The sequence below is a fragment of the Ammospiza nelsoni genome, chromosome 2, assembly GCF_027579445.1.
Source record: "Ammospiza nelsoni isolate bAmmNel1 chromosome 2, bAmmNel1.pri, whole genome shotgun sequence".
NCBI classification, from domain to species: domain Eukaryota; kingdom Metazoa; phylum Chordata; class Aves; order Passeriformes; family Passerellidae; genus Ammospiza; species Ammospiza nelsoni.
Window position 1 is genome coordinate 18645322 of NC_080634.1, and position 24433 is coordinate 18669754.

At 36.7% G+C, this 24433-nt stretch overlaps 1 protein-coding gene across 2 annotated transcripts in view; it reads right to left on the minus strand.

Moving 5' to 3' along the window:
- Positions 1-24433, minus strand: part of CBLB (Cbl proto-oncogene B) — a 130023-nt gene that overhangs the window by 100052 nt on the left and 5538 nt on the right. For both annotated transcript variants that reach the window (XM_059494087.1, XM_059494088.1), the window contains exon 3: positions 18958-19208. In XM_059494087.1, coding sequence (XP_059350070.1) covers positions 18958-19208 — 251 coding nt within the window. The remainder of the gene's footprint in view (positions 1-18957; positions 19209-24433) is intronic.

The following is a 24433-nucleotide window of genomic DNA, read 5'->3' on the forward strand; positions in this document are numbered from 1 at the left end:
AATGCTCCATTTCCTGTTACTGTAGCAGAAACTAAGTCCACTCTCCCATTTTCAAGCAGTTAAAAAGAATCAGTTATAACTGATTAAGTTCACTTACTCCAGCTTTGCTCAATAAACAAAATCAGAAAAATCTAACATTTAATGGAAATTTAGTTATGCAATGAGGTTCTGCTATTATTCATTACATCCACTGTGTATATGCTTGATGCCAGGCAATGTCTAAAGAGTCTTTAATCCAGCTTGGTAGCTATCTGCATAAAAAGCAAATTTGTCCTAGTAACTATATCAAATGTGCTCGTTTTTCCAGGAAAGATCGTCCTGGTCTTACAGCAAATCCCTAGATTGGAAAGGGGTTTAACAAAGGCAAATATCTTCTTAAGTATCCTCCCCTTTTTAATAAAAATATGGAAGCAGAAAAATCTTTAGCATGATATAATACAGAAATCAAAGGAAGAGCCTGAAGAGCTGGAGACACTCCTCCTGGCACTGCTCTGAACAAGCTACATAATCCTGGGAAAATTGGTTTCACACCTCTCTGTATCTCAATTTCCACAATTTCTAGTTGAAGAAAAATCTAAAAGCACTTTTGTATTAAGAACTAAGTACCATATAAAATTCAGGAATATGGCCAAAATCCCACTTGTACCTATTTCACACATAACACTAACAGGTTGGTCTTTGTGTAAAATATATAAAATACTGGCATGTGAGGGTGGGAATCAAATGCTTCCAAGTCTTTATCTACACATTAGAACATTACTAGATATGATTCTGAATCAACTTTCAGAAACACAATGCAAGAATCATTTTAAAATAATGCTTTAAAAAAAGTCTTAAAGTGCATTCATCTTTTGTCAAGTTTTAGACAGAATGAAAACATATAATAACTTTGATATAAACTGTCTTATCATAGAAATTTATTAAAATAATGATGCAGAAATTAAACAGAAGGGGTTTCTTTGACAAAAAAACTTACTATTATAAAACTATTTTGGTAAGTCAGATATTAAAATTTAGAGCAGTTGCATCTCCAACAGTGAGATAAGTAACATAATAAAAACCATAGAATGCAACTCTCTGGTTTTTTTTGAGTCAGCTGGGGTTACTTCTCCATGCACTCCAATTGAAAACACTTCCATATGACAAAATCAAAAACTCAACTTCTTTCATCCTTAATTTGATCCCTACGTCTGTGTTACACATAGAGGATAACTTCACTAACTCAAATACATTGGGATTATACCACCTTTCACAGAAACAAAACTGTGTTGACAAATTGTGATGCATTGTATTCTTCAGATATATTACTGAGGCAGCCTTTGCCCTGAAAATGAGCACATTTTATCCTGTAAATCAGAAGATGTACTGACATCCAAAAGCACACAACACTAACAACAAACGGGTTTTGGAAGAAGTGGTGGCAGGAGTAGAAGAATCAGCAGTTTTGGGTCTCACAATTCAGATTTCTGGACAGCAGCCATTGTTCTACATTTCCTTTAAAACTTACAGTAAGGGACAGAGAAAATGAAACCAAAGCACTTTAATTAGATCACTAAGTTGAAATGAACACACAACAAATTAGAACTTACTGGTGGGTAAATCAGATTTGAATAGACATTCAGCTGTCTAATAAATCTTGCTTCATTCTTCACTGCAAAGAACACTCAAACCCTCCAACTAGCTTTGACTTAAAAGAGGTACATAAACTAAGTTCAGTCTTCAATTTAGCCACAAATTCCAGATTAAGTAGGTACCATAAACCAAATGGAATCAAATTAAATTACACACTTAAAGCACTCCTTGGAGAGAGCTATTGACTAAATGTTGATTTTTCAGGAACAAAACACTGAGGTCATATATAGCCAAGGGAAATTAAGACGTGCATTTTGTGTGTTTTTCTCATGAACTCTTAATAAATTTGACTAACTACTCTAAATGCCTACACCTCTATCCATAAAAAGAGATTCAAAGAGAAAGAAATCTGAAGGGCCATTTGCTTTTACACAAACTAAACCAATCATGTGCTACTAAATGCTATAACAAAAAACAGAATAGTGTTATTCATGTCATGCTTACTGATTTGCCAGAAAGTCACAGGCCACAAAGATATCAGGTTCAAGCATGGGTCAGTCAGGACTTCATGTATCTCGCCTCTTCTTCACTCTTCCTCTGCAAGCTTTTATCTTCCAACCCTATACCTAACACCTTTTAAGACTGTTACAAGGGCAACACAAAGCCCAGTGCAATATATCCCAACTGTGGCTGCACCAAATTCAGTCCACTTACTTAATGAGAGGAAGTAAATTAGTCTTATTTTAACACTCATCTCTGTTGCATTGCTTTGCCCCACAATTTGCAAAACAAATTTCAAATTAATTTGCAGCTAAAATCTTATTAATATTTTGATGGAAACAGAACAGTGAGGAAAGGTTTCCACTATTTAACTTAGAAAGCACAAGTTCAGGCAGTATCAAGTACTTATCCTCTAATGGTTCATGTGCAGATTTCTTCAAACAAATTATACTAGACAGGGTACACTGAATTGTGAAGCAAAGCAAAACTCTCAGTGTAATCAAGTATCTAAGCTGAAAAGTTAAAGTATGGTTGTTTAAAAATAAATCTCTCTGAACATAAAAATCTAACTAGCCTTTGTAAGACCACTTTGAAGAGTTAAAATACTGTACAAATAAAACTGCCATTCAAATATTAACAACATCAAAAAGAATAAAGTAAGCTTTTTGTGAAGGTCTGGTGAACATTTGCTGGACTGGCAAAATAGAAATGTTCTCTAATTATTCAAAGATGAAAGAGGATCTATTTAAGTGCATGTGATTGTTTGAATAGTCCTTGATGGGACAGCATTATTACTACTTAGTTCTTTCCATTATAAGGTAAAGAGTATATAAAAACTCAGCTGTCAGTGTAAAACTATGTTATAACACTGCAGTTATGGACATCTGTATCTGCTGACTATATGATTTTTTTCTCCCCAGGGGGCCATACATTCATCCTAAAGTCACTGGGGAATCAAGCCTTGTGGAAGGAGGAACCCTGGGGACATGTTAGCAACACTGCAGTGGGGAGGGAATGCTAATTATGAAAATGAGGCAGAACCATTACAATGGGAGCTCCAGGGTATGTAGGACTTACACAGAAGTTGCAAAATAAGAAATATGACTAATCCAAGGCAATTCAAACACCTTTTTCTGTTATCATGATTGGTGTGTATTTTATCATCCATCTATTTACTCTTGAAAAGAGCATGCTGTTACAAATGAAAATTAATTTTGTAATATTAAACCCAGAAAGTGTATGGTCTTTATGAAAAACTCCAAAAGGATACATAAAACTAGAATGTTATCAAGTACATTTTATTAAGCAGAATCAAATCTCTATGAAACTTAAATTACTCTCAAACTTCCAGAATATCATCAAACACTCAGACTTGCATATGTTCTCATCACTGTTTCAAGTATTATTAGATGCTATCTTAAAAAGTAAATGCATAAAGAAATTTTGATTTTGTCTAAGGCTTGTGTAAGTTCCCTCTATCTCTGATGTGGATCATTCAGAGGAAACATGCAAATATGAGCTTAGGCATCAGCCATAAGAATTTAATCCGACATCAGTGCAGTCTGATGCTAAAACGACAGAAGCACTTACAAGCATGAATAAATTAAGTAAACAATCACAATTTGCAGATGGAGAAAATAGGACACAGACCTTCTAATCACAAATTACGGCCATCATCCTGCAAAGCTATTTACTGCAGGACACAGTAGTGGCTGGCCATCTATGCACATCTATTGCACTCTAAATTAGATCTTGACACAAGATTTAGTGACCTGTAGACTTCATTCTAGACACACAGTTCTCTTGGACTAACGTTAAAAAGAACTCAGACTACAGTGATTCATCTAACAGAAGGGCAGTTGGATTGCATACCCAACACATAAATGTGCTATGAGCCCTGCTGGTTACCTGATTACATCGAAGACCAGGTCATCACCTGGGTCACTATCTCCCTGCAAACTCCACCCACTCCCAAAAAGGTTCAAAAGGTTACACTAGTCTTTGCTTCAGGGTTTGACCTCTCCAGCTTACAGAGAGGATCAGCTCTTGCAACATCTGGGCTCATTGACCTTTGCAGTCAAAGTTTCAGGTTCCAGAAGATGCTTCAAAGTTTGGGGAGGGGTTATGGTTAGTTGGTGGGAGTACACAGACAGGGTTTCAGAACAGAAAGTCTCAGGTTTCTGTCAATACAATATTCCTTTATCAATATTAACTGGTGTTTTCTAAGGGAGGCACAAAAAATTAAGGTCAGCAATTTGCATACTTGCTGTCACTATGCATATTACCTGATGTATTGCACATCTATCTCCTCTCAGGAGGTTCAAGTAAGTCACAAACAGGATTCATTCCATACGAAACAATAATTCGAATAATCTACCACTGCAGAAATGTGGGACCACTGGACGTGTGGAGCTGCACAAGAGCAGTGTTTTTACAGCAATGTCCTACCCACCAATCTTTCCTATCAGGGATGCACAGAGGAGTGGTGTTGGTTCTCAATTCCGATTTCAAAATGTGGAAAAAGATTGCTTTGCTTATCTTCAAACTGCAGGCTTGTCTTGTTGAACCCTTGTCTTGTTGCTCAGATGAAACCATTTGACATTTATATGGAGGGTTGTAGATGGCATTCAGCTAAAGAGGGCTGAAAACACATTCATTTAAAACAGAACTTCTGTCCAGCAAATACAATCACACATAAGTAAATCCCAAGCTATAACATAACATTTTTTTTACAGCATGTAGCTTTTGAAACTATAGGAGCAAGTTATTGTTCCTGCACGCAAACTGAAACGTTTGAAGTTTGCCTGTTTCAACATCCAGTGTGAACTCTGCTCCTACACAGCCACCCACATGCTATAGAATCAGCATGTCCTGTCCCATGGCTTGCCCTGCTGAGGGTATGAAACAAGATGGTTTCTTAATTAGGCAAAGCCTTCCAGCAAGAAAAACTTGGGGGAACACAGTTTAAATACTGCCACAGTTTAAACATGCTACAGACTTACACCATTTCTCACTATATTAAAAACAGTCTCATTTGACAAATAAGGGAGACACCAATTGATTATAGACTATTACAGTGATAGAACCTCAATCAGCTGAAAGAAATTCAGTGAAACTGGAGCAAAACACAATTACTAGAAAAACATAACTGCTGTTCAGCTTAGACAACAGTCACAGCCCAAACCCAAGGCCATCTTTTTTTACCAAAATCCCTTACAATTCCTCAAAAGCAGTGGCATCCACTATAGCTTCAGGACACTTAATGATAAGGTACTGCTTCAGAGTTAAGACTCTATCATGACACTAGACCTCTAGATGTATTCCATTCAATTGGCATACAGTAATTTAATTCAGCTTATATTCACCTGGCAAAAAGTCACACTTGAAAACTACAATGGCTGAGACTTTGTGTTAAGTTCCATCACAGACAACTTCCACATGCAGGCTAAAACAAGGCTCTCAAAATAGGGAACTATTCTGGAAATGCTGACACATCTTTAACACTGTGAGTGGGCGCCAATATAATACACACATTGTGTACACATATGTTGCTGACTTCCTGGGAAGCTTAGCTGAAAGCCCACATGGTTGATGTGGGACAGCAGGAATGCCTCTTTGAAAGCACTCACACTGCTTATTCATAGTATCTCAAACAAAACCCAAGGCATATGGTAAAATTATGCCATTTCACAAACAGCACTTACAGCAGTGAACAATCCTTTTGAATCAAAACTGCCCTTGACACTTCAACAACGAAAAAACCACCTTGATGACAGAATTTACACACAATAGCAAGCATTCAAATAAAAATAAATCTTAAGAGCTAGTACTGCCGAGGTCATCAACAGTTTAATAAAGTGAGTTATATCCATCACAAAAAACCCTACTTCACTTGTTCTTTTCCCACTAAAGCACACACCCACTATGGAGGGTCAGACTCCCCAAAGAACAATGAAACAATAGATGGACCATCTGCTGCTACACAAAGCAAATTGAAAATCCAGGAATAGAATATATGGGAGCTGTACTAAAATAAGCACTACCTTTCCATTTGCTTTCACTTCAAATTCTTAGCTAACCTTTTGGAAACAAAAACAAGGAAGGCTACCACACAGCAAAGCTATAAAAGAGAGACACAAGTATACATAAAGGTAAAAAAGAACATGAAACATCCTTTGAGACTTTTTTTTTTCCTTTTCTTGGCAACTCTAACCCATACACCAATTTTCCAGTGACAAATACTCTTCCTTCTGTTAATACAGCAAATGGGTAGCATGCACAGAACTGATGTTCCACAAGGATATAGAAGGATATGACAGGTATCTTAAATTGCATATCCATGAATATCCACAACTTAAACATCTTCACAGCTGTCAATTGATTTTACTCTAAGGTTTACTTGTCATTGCCCCCTCCTAGCTTATTTAGATACATCAAGTACATGGCAAACAGAACTCTTTAAAAGGCTTAAAACAAGTGTGAACAAATAACTGCACAAGGAAAAGACTGCCCTGGAAAGACTTACTACACACTACATCACTTGAAAACAAAGCACAAATAAACAAAGCAACAGCACATTTACATGGCTCTTTTTCCAAACAGGTGCTTCAAACTGGTGTAACAGATAAGACTCTTCTATTCCATTATGTTTGAAGTATTTAGCCCCTAGACACTTTTACCATGTTAAAACAGAATCTAAGAGATGGGTTTTGCTCTTTTTTGTTGCTTTGTTTACTCTGAGTAAACAGAAGCTAGTTTATTTCACTAATAATACCTTTTCCAGTAGACTGGGTGCACTGAGCTTATAAGCTTTGAGAAGGTATGTCAAAAGTCCTTTCAGTAATTCACTCCAACATCAACTGCATTCTCAGAAATCATTAAACAAAGAACTGATTTTTAGAACAAACATACAAAAATCTTTCCTCCAAATCTATTTAAAGATATATTGGAGGATTTAAAAAACGATGTTTATCTTTTAGGTTGTTCATGACAGTTTAGCATCAATAACACTAAATTCACACAGCACAAACAAATGAAAACCCTGAAAAAACCTTTTGCACTTTCAGAAAAGCATTTTGTATTCATATTCCTCTTGAGTCACTAAAAAACTGGTATGTGGTACTCAAACACTTCTCTTCCTGGCATTAAAGATTATTCCTAAGTGACTGCCAAGATCCATGGTCCTCACAGAACAGCTTCGCACCCCATTCTTCTTTCTTCCTCCCAATGGAAGTGGAAAAATGAGAGAAAGCAAGTCTTCCTCAGTGGCACTTCATGAGGCAGGATTCCTTTCAGACAACCATTCCAAGCCTGTCAGTCATACTTGGGTGTAGTTAATGAAGCCACATAAGCACAGACTGGAGGCCAGCTGGGCGCTGGCTGGGTCACCCTGCTCCATCCTGCTGAGCACCCCCCAGACGAGCACTGTCTTCTTGCACGGCTGTGCTCTGTAAGTGATTAGAGCCCCATTCCTCATAGGGCATTAATTATAGGGATTAACAGCAACAGGAAACACATGAACAGGATGCAACATACTTTTGGGTTTGTGTGGCTCTTTTTTTTTTTTTTTTTGCTTTTAATCTTTGTGTATTTGTTACAGCCACGAATTAAAGAGTAAAAAGGATGTGCAGAGATCTGAACAAAATAGTACAATACAATCTTCCAGTCTGCCATATTAAAGAAGCCCATTTAAAAAAACATACTGGAGGAGAGGATTTCAGCCTGCTGACATATGAGTTTCTAAGCAAGACAAAAAAAATTGGCTATATGTGCCACATTTTCTGTATCTTCCCAATTTCAGCACAGAATATGTATCATTAAGCTGTAAAACCACTGGAGCATTAGCCACTGGGAATGAGCTGTCAGTAAGATAAGATGCACTTATGAAGTGGGTTAAAAATTCTTATGAAGCTAGAACAGACACATGCCTTTATCAGCACTCCTATCTCCCACCAGTAATCTGCTGCTATAACCAAAAAGCATGTAACTGCAAATGCTACTCTTAATTCTAAAAAAACCTGGAACTGCTGTACTGTAAATTAAATGGCATAATACTTACATCTAAGTGACCTACTATGACTCAGGCAACCAGTAAAAAATAACCTAACTAGAAATAAAGCATAGCTGTTCAAACTCAGAACAAAAAATACAGAGACAGACTATTCATTATGACCAACTCAGCATTATTGAGTTGATCTAGCAACTGAATATGTGCTTTTCCTATTATAGGGTTTCAGAACTGAGGGCTAGAACAATATTTCATTTCAAAAAGATTAGGTTTTTTTTCCAGTATTTTAAAAGCAAATACTTAGAAATGAAGAGACAAGAACAAGCTAAGTTAACATAACATAGACATCTCCTTTACTGCTGGCACATTAGGCAAGCAGATGTTCTTAACAGAGACTGTCATCATTTTTAATGACAAACAACAGTTGGAACACAGGTTCTCCACTTCAGCATTTTCACAACAGGCTGTATATTTGAACAAACAGAAATATTTTCAGGCTCTATTTGTTGAATTATATCTTCTTTTAACATGCATGACATTTATAGAGTATTAAATACAACTTACACAGCTCTACCCTAAGTGTGCTGATGGAAGGCTTACACACCATATTTGCTGAAACTTTTAACTTTGACTTTAAAGAAATCATTTTTCTTCTGTCAAAACTAAGTGTTCTCCAAAAATAAGAATGGTGCTCAGGGATTTTAATACTAAACCTTCAACTAATCTGGTAACATGATAATTTAATTTTTTACAAGTTGCACAATGACTTACTCTCTATATCCCCATAAACTGTTCAAAATGCTGACATGAAAAACATCTGAAGGTGTTTCTCTTTGTCTTTTCACATTCTCCCACTGGAGAGCAGTTAGAACTAAAGGCCTACTCTAGGATAAGCACCTGTCAGGTCTCACCAATTAATGACTGCTTTAAAAAAAAAATTGAGCATTGTTCTAATAAATGTTCTTGGGTACAAAACGTTTTATTACTGATCCTGTATTTCATACTTCCCATGACAGACATTCATGACTCAGAATCAACTCCGAAATGAGTTCACAAAATATTCTGTTGGCTAAGGACCATTTTCCATTGGAACAATTCGAAAACAGATGCTAATACATTTGTCTGTCTTACATTAATGCCCTTAAACTTGTAACAGGAGGCAAATTTTTTCTCATGCAGTCATTTCTTAAACAATACTGTATTACCCAAAATGTACTATTTTAAGTGGGATAACTAACAAATGAACTTATCACCTCTTCAAAAGTAACAAGACTTCTGATATAGAGCCAATGAAGGTGTTTGGGTTTTATCAGAAAAAAGAGTTCAGTAAAAAGCCTGCAGAACATTACTGAGGCCTAGCACACACACACAGACACACACACACACAGAGACGCGAAACAACTAAGATGATTAAAATGTTTATTTGTTTTTACTGTAACCAAGACTAGAATTTGTCACAGAATAATCCTCTACACAAGCTAGGGAACGATCATAGATTCTCCACTAACTATGTAGGTTTCACTTCTTTGAATGTGTGTCCTGGTTCTGGACAGGGTTCATGTTTACAGTAGCTGGGATGAGGGGCATGGCCAGTTGGGATGGATCAGCTCCACAGTCTCCCTTTTGTAAGCTTTTGTTATTAACATGGTTACTGCTCCTGCTCATTTTCTTATCTCATTGCAGCTTCCAGTAAATTGTTCTATCTGGGCCCCAGATATAATTATTCAGCACTTTCAAGAGACCCTTATTTTACTCACTCATAAACAAGCCCATGGATCCTTCTCTTTCTGCCATCATGTCTGATCCAATCCTGCAATATGTCAAGTGCTTTCTCAAGAGTCTTGATATTCTCCACTGTCGGTCATATCAAGATAAACAAACACAGTGCAATACAGTGTATTGGAGCTCAGGAGACAGAGAGAGCAGCTAATCAGGAGCTGATAAGACTTCTACACCTTATTATTCAGTATTCTTGCCCACCAGGAGATATTTGCATTGGGCAAGGTAGATGCAAAACTGGAGCTAATATTTAAAATGAGATATGGTTGTGGATTTTATTTCTAAAGACACATTTGTTCGGTACCACAGACAAAACAAAGTAAGGCTCAAATTACTGTTAGTGATTACCTTATTTATTCCACAAGTCTTACACAAAGTTATCTTGACACATTTTTGCTAGAGATTATAGGAATAATTTCCTTTTTTATTGCTGCTTCAAATTTCAAAGCCATATAGTTTCATTGTTTTATCTTACAGGAAAGCAAGGATATGTTTTGTGAACTCTCCCACAAGTGGTATCAAGTGGAAGACAAAAATTAAATTTAATTATTTTTCCCCAATTTTTTTTTTCCCAGTGTAGAGTCAGAGCTTGCCAAAAATCAGCTAAAGACTGGCTCATCAGAAGGGCTGTCCAGGGCCCCAGTGGAGTCCTGATCTATACAATGCATCAGATACTATCCTAAAATTTCATCTCCACTGTTTGACCATTCAAGAATCATAAATGAAAGTCCTCTTACAGAGACATCATAACAACCTCATTCATACAGAAATTAAATTTAGCTCAATCCATATGCTAGCACGTACTATAATCTTTCATTGTATACCCCAGAAATGTGTTTCTTAGGCATCTGCTACTTCTATGTTTCCCCTTTAGTTTATTGTCTTATTTAATAGAGTTTATTGTCTTATTTCATAGTAGGAAGAAATACAGTTAAATTTACCTCTACATTGGATACACCAGAAGAAGTAAAGTAATAATTAAGATGACCAACTATACTAAAATAAAGAAACAATTACTTCCTCACCAATTTTCTGATCTGCCAAGATATTTGCAAGATATAAATACAATAAAATTAATACAATGTTCAATATGTATTTCACCTCACACAATGTTAAACATTACATAATGAAAGAGATTACAGGGAAAATCTTCCATTATGAGACAACACTGCTCCTTAATTCCCACATGAAATCTGAGCAAATGATGGTGAAAGTATTCATTGTTTCATCATATGCTAGAGACAAATATAAAGACATTTCAATAATGAATACCTTGGTTGCACTCAAGCAGAAAGATTAAAAATGTTTTTAGTCATCTACATTATTAACTAGAACCTGATGACAAGCTACCTGGTTGCTTGCTCAGGAAGTTTCATCCCTCACGTAAATTCACTTACTGACTTCTTTTTCTATCTGCACTTAAGATGTACTTCTTTTCAGAGTTTACTCTTCATCCTTTGCATGATTACCCATCCTGCTTATTTGGGTTTTTTTAACAGTTTTGTTCATTGCAGTCTTTTTTTTTGTGTAAATATCACATTTTCTTTCAAATCAAGCAAATTATATTCCTAAACTCAAGAGAATATGCTTTAAAATTATTTGGAATTGCTCAGTATAAAAGAATGAAACATACCAACATATTCATCTTGCAAGCAACAAAACTGTTTTGTGCATACAACAGCAAACCTACATTTTTAACAAGAAATCCTTGTTCCTCCAATACAAATTAACCATATTAAAGGTTTGTCTCATTCTAGAGCATGCACAGCGTTATTGCACGATCTGTAAAGACAAAGTTAGCTTGCAAATGTGCAGCCACTGATAAAAAGACTTGCTAAATAATTATATTAACTCTGTTATTTTTAGTATGATTCAAGTAAATTAACTTTATTAACATTGAAGCAAAGAACAGAATAGGAAGAAAAAAAATTAAAATCAAATGATCACAAAGTATTTTTTAAATTCCATAACATTATCAAAATATCCCCTAGCATGCCAGATTTTAATGAATGGAATACAGCAGGTTCCACCCATCAGCTTTTCCATCACTATCCCACTCTGTCATTTTGTCTTGAACTAAAACTTCAACTGTGTTAATCAAAACATATAGTGCCACTTTTTCAGATGAAGGTTATTTCTTACTCTTTACAGGTTAATGAAACTGTCTCTACTATAGGTTTGATACATAACAAGCGTGTCTTCTAAGCTGGTTTTTTGATCAAGCATTCCTTGGACAAAGGATTACCACTACAGCATGTTTGTTTTTACAAACTGGCTTTACTTAACTTTCAAAGAGCTTCTATTGACTAAACAGCAAGTGTAGCACTTGAAAGTGATTATTCCCAAACTTTTCTTCATCTTTTATAGAATAAAAGCAGACTTTTATTCTTTCATGTTTCTAATTTTTGATGGAAAACAATGCCACAGAAAATTAAGAGAAGGAAACCATTTCTTTTAATAGCCTAAAAATAAAATTATATGTGCTTATAAGTTTAGGCATACAATTCATAAAAACGGATCCTTTCTCCTATAATCTTCCTTGTGTTCCTGCTTGCATGGCAAGCAGCTTCCATCATGCAGGCTAGTGTTGAAGGCATCCCAAAACAAATACCTTATCACTGAATATAGAATACTTCTGGAGATAGAGAAGCAGAGACCACATTTTCTAAAAATCAAATGCACACAGAAAAGTGATTGATGAAAGATGCATTCAGGTCCATTACAGGAGACTTGCTAAATTCAGGAGTCAGCGCTGCCTGCTGCTCAGAAAGTTCCCAAAGTTGCTGCCTTGGGCTGTATGGTAGCTAAGGACACAGCTCTATTTATAGCTGGTGACCATGGTCTGCCCCCACAAGCAGAGCTCTCCCTATATAGACCCTGCAGGCAAGTATGGAGAAGGGATGTGAGACACAGAGCTGCTGCAGACCAGCAATGGGGACTGGTATCCTCACTGCAATGGAGTATTTCCAGACATCTCTGACCAAAAGAATTGTATGTTCAGAAAACCACCTACTTCCCCCAGTTCATTGTGCCATCCCATATTATGCTCTGAAGAGAAACTGAAATTATACAGAAAACTATGTCAGTCATTTTGCATTATTCTAGCAGCAGAACTATCATTAGCTTTATCATAAAGGAAACTAATATATGGAAAGCCTACAGAACTGATTCCCCCAACTGTGCTTTTTGAGAGCTTTCACACCTGCCCAAAATGGGTATAAATGGTATGGCACCTTAAAATTTGGCAACAGCATCATGCACACTTTCATAAGGCGTAAATAATAATAAAAAAGACAATAAGGAAAATATCAGACTATGTCTATATTCCCTTACAACCAGTTGAACTCTACTCAGACATGACTACCAACACCACATTACCTGTAAAATGTTTGGACGAGATCTTTCACTAACATACAAAATGCTGTTTGACTTTATAAGAGTAAAAAGTAAAAGAAAGTGCACATATCTCTCCTCTACACAACTAGATATGAATCAAGGATCTAAATCAATTATAAGAATTTACAAGCCATTATTTTTTCATTAGGATCCTTTGTGGTTTTAGAAATCCTTGTCTTGCTCTGCAATCTGAATAAATAGTTGCCTCTAAGTAACTCTGGTACTAATACTTCCTTTGTTCTCATTTGACAATACCCGCCCCCAAGCACTAAAGATGATAAAAAAAAAATCTAAAATTCAAATACGGCCTTACAACAACAGCAGTCACACAGCCAGTTTGCATTTATGCTGAGAACAAGCTGTCATAATACTGCTCTACCATTTGTAACCTCCACGCGTTCTCACCTGCCCTCTGCAACAAGACTCTCTTTGTCTGAAAAGTGTATTTGTGTAACATTCCTTTTTAAATTTAAACTGTAACCAAAAATAGCAAACAGCTTGTGCTCCACCAAATCTGCACTGAAACTCAACTACTCATGTGGATCAGGTACACCAAAGAGTTTATTAAAGCTGTTTGGTTTACATCTGGTTTTGCATCACATCTAAGGAACAAGAGGGGAGAAGAGGGTGGAAATTCTCACCACAACATAAAAGCTTAAAAATAAAAAATTCATTGCATTTCCTGCTCCTATGCAACCCCGTCTAATCAGTCATGCACTCACTTTTCCTCAGAAGAAGCCTCTTTGTTAGAGGCTATTTATTGTAGCCAGGTTCCATTCCCAATTACCTTATCATACATTATACATTGAAAGAAAAAGTGCCCTCCTGTTTCTAGGGACACACAGAAGCAATGGGCCAACACTCCAGAAGACTTTCAAGCACAGTAAGGCAATTTCTTCCACTAAAAATCTAATGAAGGAATGATCTAAAAATACAAATAAACACAAGAAGGAAAAAACCAAATACTAGATTCCTTTCTCTCAGCTTCAGCAAGACCAGAGTAGAACAGTCAATATATTACACCTCTAAAATGTATTGAGACACTTTAAGTTTAGGGGTTTATATATCGTGTTAAGCAACAGATTGATGGTATGTATAGCTTAGAGGAATTTACTGGAGACCAAAAACTACATCATATGCTTGGAAAACAGAACAAATCACAGGATACCAAGGAGCCCATAACTTTTATTCAACAATTATGAAGCTATCTATGTGACATCCACCAAAAGCCAAAACTGGCTCTATGGAAAGGGCCACTAACAGCATCCTTTTCTGAATCTGTACATTCTATTTGTCAAACAAAAAAACATCAGCCAAAACAATCTTAACTTCTCCAAACAAAATCATCCTGAACTAAAACTTTACTCTTCCTGATCGTTCCCACAATCAACAAAACCTGCTCTGCCTGGAGACACAAACAAGTTGCGAAGCTAGCTAAGTTATAAACTTCCTAAATTCCTATAAATAAAACAGCCAGGTTGTGATATAAGTGGAGGTAATTCAAGGAAGCAGAGTAAGTTACCTCACAGCACAGGACAGAAGTACACAAAGGGCTACTGCATTACAGCTGGCCCACCTGACACCCATCCTGATACTATTTTAACCTCTTATCAAGTCTGTACTATCAAAATAAGGAGAAATAGGTGAGAAATTTCTGCAGCAGAAAGAACGTTGTGTACTTTAATGCACCAGTTCAAGGACTTGATCCAAGAACCATAACTGACCACAGCAGTCAACGCGGACTTAAGGAAGAGGAATGGAATACTCTATAAACCCAGTAACACCCATGAACAGTAACAAAGGAGAACTTATCTATCATTTGAATTGCAGGTACAAGACCTCCTTACAAGACTTGAGAGACTATAAGAATTCTGCACCAACATTTCAACAAGCTGTACAATATAGAAACACGTAATTTGAATCAAGACTTTCTAGACAGAAACAAGTGGTTTTGTGATCATCTTGAAGGACTTTGACATTTCCTTCACACACATCTTCTTCCACTGACCGCAAAATCACCACACGTCTTCTCTTGACATCTTCACCTGTACCATCGGCTACTTTAGAAATATCTATGTTCCACCTCTGGAATACCACTTTAAAACAAACAGCCAACCAACTCTGGCTGAACCAAGGAGCATTTTAGGAGATTACTAAAAACAAGTATACACCCTGGTTTTATACTTTTCTGCCTCTCCTCTTATAAAGGGCCTATAGCAGGAGGCGAGCAATATTAAAAGTCAGAAAATAAGTTCCATTTCAAGACATTCTTCTAAGGTTATGATTTACAGGAAATCACAGGAAACCTTCCACTTGTCTCCATTAGTAAGAAGTGAGGACTATGTCCAGCACCTTGAATGAATCCAAATGTAATCTCCCCACTGCCACTTTATTCCTCCTATAGTCTTATCATTATAACTTCTGCGCTTGATTTCTACACCTGGTTAACACATTTGTCTCAAAAACTGCCATTCAACAGAGTTTTTATTTTTTCTGAATGCCTAATTCTGGAATACAGCAAAAAGGAAGGAAGTTTGTACTTCACTGAAATGATGTTTTCCAGCTTTAGTTTACTTCCCAATAAACAAAGGGCAAAAAGAAAAGCAATGAAAAGAAGAAAAGACAACCCCAAAACCTTCAAAGACAGAGAAACTCTTTTAAGAGTAGACAAGCCTGAACCAGTAATTCTAATAATCTTGCGTTAATAACCTTTTAAAAAGTAAAATCTGTGACAAAAAGTAAAATTACTTCATTCACAGAAAGACTTCTGCATGATCTATATCTAGTACTGTTTACAGAACTTACTGGACATTATCTCTTAGTTCATTAAGCAAGAAGGCTGAAAGGACATAATTTTGTAGAAGACACCATATTCAGAAAATGAAGCAGTTAAGCACGGGAAACAAACTTGCAAACCCTATTTTCCCTTAGTGAGACTCATGCAATAGAGTACAGAATGGCAGCACCAACTACTCTTAAATGGCCATCACATGTGTTTGATATGGAAACAAGATACTGTGGCAGTCAGATTATGTACAAATGGCTGACAGAAAAGCTTACAGTGCATTAGTGCTGCTTCTCTAACTTGTTTCATCCAAAGCATCTTTGAAAACTAAAATTTATGATAAATTATTCGCAATAGAGTAATTTTTGTGTCATCACACAAACAAAATCACATGCATATTGGCACTGGTTTCTAAATGTACCATCACTGTAAAAATGAAGATTAGTCAGTAATGCTAATAGGCTAAAATGATACCAATCAGATTCATGAAGAATGAAGCTTTTCTCTTTGTCATGATGCCCTTTTATCCAGAAACTTAAATAGAGTAAGAATGAAAACCACAGAAACTGTCCAGGTGCCAACATTTGCCTTACCTTTTCTTAAAACTATTTCCCAATAATTCGACTACAAATTGACAGTCATTTTGGAATAATCTTCAAAAACACAATCTTTTAATGATCACTGCTACAATTACACTATAATGCTAACAAATAAGATCAGTGCAAGCATATTTGGAAGCAAAGAAAACATAATAAAAACTTATTTTGCTAAGTTACCAAGAATTAGCAGGATCAAGTATATTGAAGATACTGCGTCATATGGCTCAGCAAGCAAGTACACCTTAATTCAACTTAAAACTAGGATACACATACAGATAAAGCATCACCAGTGGATGAAAGATGATACACTGAAATCATAAAGAAATAGACTTTTACTTGGAATGACATGGGTCATGATCTAATGAAGTGATGCTTACAATTTTTTTGTTTTAAGTCAGAATGCAATTTGTTCAGGAAACACAGCTAACAATTTGAACACAAGAAAAACATTTCTTTACGCTCCTATTTTCAAGCTCTGAACTCCATCAGTTAGGCAAAATAAAATAGCTGCCACCTTCTGAAATATTGATTTTAAAAGCCTGAAATAACTATTATGATTCAGTGCACTTCATTAGTATGATTTGTTTTAGAATCCCACCTCTCCAACCATCTCACAAGAATGACCCAAACAGACAGTAAATATGCTAACAACACCTTCTTCAAAGGAAGCACTTTGTGCTTCCCAAAAAATGTCCTTCTATCACCACTGTTACCCTAACACAGAAAATGTAATGGCTAACTGGAAAGAAGCAACTCTAGCAATAAGAGTTACTAAAATACTGCCTGAATGACTGTGCAGAGCTCATAGCAAGTAGTTTGAAAAAGTGACACTGAAATTTGCTTTAATTTTTGCTAACTTTAAACAAACCTGTAACTAGATTAAGGCTTCATACAACACAGGTAAGTCAAAATAAAACCTGCTTACATAATCAAACTACTTCTGTCAAATTTCCCTTGTCATAACAAGTTCATATTTCCTTTGACACACAATGACTTCTGTCATTCTTCATACACCAAATGGGATACCTAAAATAGGCAGCAATAGGCTCAGTGATAACTCTCTCAAGAGCTCTGGTAAGAACACATCTGCAGTGAAAACATGGGTTTACACACTTACAAATTGAAACACAAAAACCATTCATTCATCAAAGTCTTTACTGATCACTAAAATACCTTAAACAATGTATTTTGCTCCTCTTGGAGCATTTTTGCCTAAGTATATTCACACCTGGACAGTTTTGATGTTAAGAAAAAGTCCTTAGGTGTCAAGCAAATTTCAGACACCCTCCCAAACCCAAAAGACTATCATGGCAGACTGAGTAGCTATAATCACTGCCAAAGATCTGGAAGGAACATATGTACAATTCAAACATAACAGCAGTGACATTTACAAGAATGTAGACATTTCACTACTTCTACCAACAATTTCACCAGCTGTAAAACTACACTGCCACCATGCCTGCCTCAGAGCTCAAATGCAGACAGACAGAAGAGCAGGAATTCAATCCTCCATTCACTTGTAATCTCATTCCCCACTATCTCCTTTAAAAAGAGGAGACTTCAGAAAGAGCAATGTCCCCCTCATTTGCACAGATTTACAGTAATACCACACAAGGTAAAGACTAATGGCCACAACAACTTGTATCCCTCTCTTCTCAAAACAAGATTGCAGATCTTGCACAGAATTTCCTGAGATATTATTTTTTAAAATATTAGGCAATCAAATAAAATATTAAAAACTTCCTCAGTTACCAACAAGAGTGCAGATAAAGTGGACATTAATTCCTTTTATTAAAACTGAACCATTACAAATCCATTAGATTTCCAAAAAGGTTTCATGGCATGAAACTAACATTATCATTACCTCACCATAAAATTGCGTAATATTTGAAAAGTGTGAATATTGTTTTGCTTCATTCCATCACTTGTGAAAACTCTAAGTCAATATCCATCATGGCTCCCAAAGTTTAAGGATGTAGGGTAGGGAGGGAGGTCATGCTCAATCCAAGTGAACAGTCACTCTCTCTACCACAGGAAAAGCTACATACTGTAAGCCCTGTGAATAAGTAATTACAATGAAATGAATGTTTTATGAAGGAAATGCACTTGGTTTTAAAGGTCACAAAGCGACAGATTAGAGCATACAGTGAAACAAATCCAGCAAATTACTGATTGAACTGCAGGGTCAATGAATCCAAGCAATAAATATTTCTGCTCTTTAAATAATTAAAAATGTCAAAACACAATGACTGCAGACAACAGTGCTAAGAATGCAGACAGACCAGATGATCTACTTCACATTTAAGTATTTAGCTTACCTGTCCTGTGACTGCTCTTCATACATTCTTTCCTTTCCTTCTTTAAAGAGTCTTATGGCCCGTTTGGATTTTTTCATAAGGCTGTCAATGTAGATTTTAAAATACTCATTCTCACTGAGTTGTGCAAGTTTCTGGTTGTCATCGTATTTGCTCAGTATAAGTCGCAAATGTTGGTAAGTATCAGGTAGAATGTCAAGTATGTAAGGTGGGCTGTTTTTGAGTTGAAGCTTTGGGTTTTGGCACAATCTTACCTATAAGCAAAAAAAAAGAGGATGTAAAAGACAAGAAAACCATTGAGACAAAAACTGATCTGATATTTTCCAATTTATCAGGTATAACATACTTCTCTAGCCTCCAGTCCCAAAGAATTAAATCCTACTTCATTTATATTCTGTGAAATTCCAACATAGTCTAATGTCAAAAGAGGCAAAATTTTACTCAATCTTGTCACATCTATAAAAAGCAAACAAGCTTACCTACATGTTTTGTGAGTTTGCCCTGAAAGTATGTTTTTTCCTGTCTAATATATGCTAAGGAGCATATCAAAACACAGCACGCAAAAATGCCAAGAGCAGTACTTTCATACATATCTGTTTTTTGCAGGTTAACTTAGCTACAGGTGTTTAAGTATCTACTAAGAACTGACATAAATTACTTTGTCATCTACTGGCTCTCTTTATCCAGCAATACAGTCTCTGAGACCCTAGGGAAATTTAATTTTGAAAGCTCTGCACATAAGAAAATGGTCTGAACTGAGATAGTGCTTCAAAAGTTATTACCTACAACAGACAGACTTTGAGTCACTCAAAACCAGACATTGTAAACCAGGAAACAAAAATATTATAAAGGCATTGTTTTCCAGCTCCTGGCTGGAATAGAAGTTCAAAACTTTGCCTTAGGCTGGGTGAGGAGGTGCCCACCAAAGCTTCTTTCTCATTCCCCTACCCATAACGAAAGACTTGTACGTCAAGACAAGGAGAGGGAGAAATCATTCACCAAACACTGTCACAGGTACTTAATATTAAGATACTTAGCCTCCACTCAGGGAACTTAATTCATTTAATTAATAAAACCAAACCTTAAAAACACATTCCACCCACCACTCCCTCCTTCCCTCCTAATTTTATGTTCCACTCTACCTCCTCCCCCACAGTAGTACAATGAATGGGAGCTGTGGTCAGTTCATCACTCCTTGTCTTTGCCACTCCTCTCTCCTTGAGAGAACTCCTCACACTTTTCCCTTGCTCCAGACAGGGGTCCCTCCCACAAGAGACAGTCATCTTGGAACTTCCCCAGCATGAGTCCTCCTCACAGACCACAGATCTAAACAAACTCCCCTACAACATATCCAGTTCTTCACAAACTCCTCTACAACATATCCCCTCCATAGGGTGTAGTCCTCCAGGAACAGACTGCTCCAGCATGGGTGCTCTGCAGGGACCCAAGTTCTGCCAGGAAACCCGCTCCAACGTGGGCTCTTCTCTCCACGGGAGCACAGGTCCTGCCAGGAGCCTGTTCTAGCACAGGTTCCTGAGGGTATCACAGCCCACATCAGCCTGCTCTGACATGGGGTGCTCCATGGCTTACATGGAATGTCGGCTCCACTGTGGACCTGCACGGCCGCCACCATGGGCTGGGGGGGAATCTCTGCTCCAGCACCCAGAACACCTCCCCCTCCTTCACTGAGCTGTGTGGCTGCAGAGGTGTTTCTCTCACACATTCTCACTCCCCTCTTCCCTGGCTGCAATTTGCTTCTGCACAGAAGCTTTTCTCCCCCTTCTTTAAGACATTAGCCCAGAAGCACCACTGTTCCCAATGGCCATCAACATCTTGGAGCTGGCTGCTCTACTGGGCAGGAGGGAATCTTCTGGCAGTGCCTCAGCAAAACTATCCCTGTAGTGCCTTCACTACTAAAACTTTGCCATTTAAAGCAAATAGAAGAAAACATCTCAATGGACTTGGAATCATTGTGATCCCAAATGGCACAAATATTAATTGAATATATATTACACAAAGAATAAGTTTAGGCTAACAGAATATCTTTATTTTAATCTAGTTCCCACTGGAAATGTTACTGGAAGAGAAAGGTACTGTTTGTGTCCTACACATCCTTAACATAGCAAGATTAGAATTGTTTCTGAGCTATCTACATTTTCTGATAGTTTGTTCTGTAATGCTCTGCTCTAGAAGAAAAAGAGAGTAAAATTAACAGGTAGTTTTTGACTGCTGATGCACCGAGCTACTCAAGCTCAGCTAAAGCATTGCATAGGGACACAATCTAGATGTGTGTGCAGCTGTACATATGCAAATACTTATGAAGAAATTAAGACCATGTGGTATAAAAGTTTTATAGGGATCATTTGGAGATTGCCACATTATATATTAGTGACTTTGACATTCTTTTGAGGTAACTAATGAGGCTATAAAAACATCTTAATACTGCTGAAAGGAGATTCCTATTCCTACTAATCTATCAACTTGAAAAAATGCATCCTTGAGCTTTTCTGGGAGAGAGGGGAACAAACCTGTATCCTGTAACACTCAACCTCTCTACTCAGAGCCCTATCACTATTGCTGACGTCTCCTGTAATTTCTACATCTACACCATTAAGAAATTCACTGCATTAAGATTGCTGCCACTAACAGACCTTCATGCACCCCAAACAGCAAAGCAAACAGGTAATAGTTTGGGTCTGAAACATACAGTGCAAGAACACAACCAGGCAATTACACTGACGTAACGGGTGGTCATAGAAAAGTGGAGATAGAGTGGACAAAAGTCAAGCACTTAGAAGTTTTTTAAAAGTTTAGCACCATTTGAAACAGTATTTAAAACATAACATTTGCAATAGCTCCCCTCATTTCACTGATTGTTATTTTAGTAATTTCTATTATTCTTTCAACTTTTAGACCAAGTAATACATCAGGAAGCCTTCTGACATGTTGTAGAACATCCGTATCCCAGAGAAATTTACATCTCAGTAGGGAAAAAAAAGGAAGCAGGCAAATATGAATACATGAGCTGTTCAACATGCTGAAGAATGGTTCAGAGACTGAACACCAGCAGTTTGGTATTTCTAGACATAAACTGCAAAGTTCCACAGCAAGCTCTCAAATAATTTAATGGCTTACAAAGGAAGTCCTTAAAGTTGAGAATGTGCTGGAAGGAAACAGAAAAAAAACTAAAGCATATTTGATCATCTCTTGACCAGTAATATAGTCTGAAACTGCAATCCACAACTGTAAGAGCTTTGAAAATGAAAATAACTTGTTTCTATTTTATGTGATATAGATAAGGTCATCAGGATTTTAAAAAGGGACAACAGGGCCCCAGGTGTGGGTTAGGAGATGTCTAAAGCAGTATTTTCAAAGAATAAAGGTTGGCTATGATAGCATTCTTACAAGATTAGAAAAGCACTGAAGTTAGGCTGACAGGTAGAATTCTCTAAGGAGATGTCAGTAACACAGGCAAAGAATCTTACATGTGTAGCTAGACCTGAAAATCATCCATGCAGAGACATACAGGAATTTCTTTTAGTAGAAGAGTAAGAAGAACTGGAATCCCAAATACAGAAGTGAAAATCTTTATGAAAACCAGATTCTTTTTTTCCTCTGAACTTTGAGTTCACTGTGATTTCTGGTTTAGTGAAAACTTGAAACTAGAATGACATTCTTCACAAGACCAACTACAGGTGACACAAATCTGTCACTGATCAAGCCTCACAACTCTCTGAAGTAACAAGCATAAGGGAAAAAACATCTGAAAGATCAAAATGTTTACTCAGAGAAAAAAGTCAGCAATGAGAGCAGACCACAAGCAGAGAAGGCTGCAATCATTCTGAATTACTTATTTACCCTAACTTAAATCGCATGAACAAAGAATTAATTACCTTTCTGAAGCCTATCTTTTTGATCAGATGTGCCAAAAAGCAGAATATAAGTGATTTCATATATATTAGAAATACCATTAAAATATTAAAACAAGAAAAAGCAATTTGCTTATGCTGGTTGCTGTATTTTCAACAATCAGCCCATTCAGCTATACAGAAATAATATCCATTTATAAGGAAGAACTATATTTTCTTCCAGAACTTCTTGAAAGTTTTCTTCAGTCTCACATCATTACATACAAGATAGTTTACAAGGCTACACTTTCTGCTGAATTTGGAGAGATAAATACAGCACATTACCAGAACCTTCCATTTTAGAACAAGCTTTTAAGAAAACCACACAAAAATTCTTCAACACCTTCATTAGCTTTATGCATTATAATTGAAAAAAATACTAATAGTATGTTCAAATCAGAGATCCACTGAAGTAGTATAAGGTTTCCTTCACTTTACAGAGTACACAAGGCTTCAAAGGAAGTAAGTCTGTAAGGAGATGGTTGGTAAACCATATGGTTTCCAGTCAGGATGTCCTGACACATACCACAGCAGTTCACAATTAAAAGTAAGCAGTAAGAAAAGACACCTGCTGACGCAAAAGATTTGCCAAGAGCTTTCTTCAAAAGAAAACAGAACTCAAAACAAACAAACACAAAAAAAACCCCAACATCCCTAAAATAAAGAAATCTATATTGCACTCTACGAGGCAACTCTCACCAACACATGAGGAGCGGACATGAATCATATCACTGTGTGATTTTTGTATTGTTATGACTGGAAGTAAGCATGTATATATTTAGCAAGCACTCAGTGGTAAAAAATGAAAGGCAGTGAGCAAGTTAGTAAAAAATATCTCTCTTATTGAGGCAAACTGAGACAAAATTAAGCTCCTTTCAGTAGCTCACACTCAGGGAAAATCCAAGTACTTAATCCAGAATCACAGAAACAATAAGATTGCAACTCTGTGAAAACTGAGGCATTACCTTAATCTACCAGAAACTGATTTTGAAACAGTTAACTCTGGAACTTCCAGACAATTTACTTCTAGTTCCTTTGCAGAAAAACATTAATGCCCTCTCCCCTTCTTGCCCACCCCTAACCAAAATAAATGCCACTACTCAAAACTTTTGAAGATATTTATCTTACTTTATAAGGCATTTTTTCATAACATCATCAGAGATGAGAGTAATGGAGGCCGATTGTACACAGACAATTAATTTCTTGCTAAAAACTATGTTCTATCTGATCAGAATTTATTTAAAGCAAAGTTGACAGCCCCTGACTCATTTGACAAAAGCACCCTTGTTCAAGCAAAGGACAGCAGCCTTAACACAATGTGTTTAAACACCTAAGGCTAGTCAAAGACAATACAAGGAAAGTAACTCAGCTAAAACAGAGTGAGTATCTAATGACTAGGACATCCGCTTAACGCTGTTTTCAGCTGCACTGAATGGCTCAGAACAACTGGAGCATCAATGCTCACACACTTCCAAAACTACACTTCCAAACTGGCCAACTGAACAAGCTCTTCTGCCATGCTGCACAAAGCAGTCAAAGAATTAGAAAACGCCTTGACACACCACAGACAG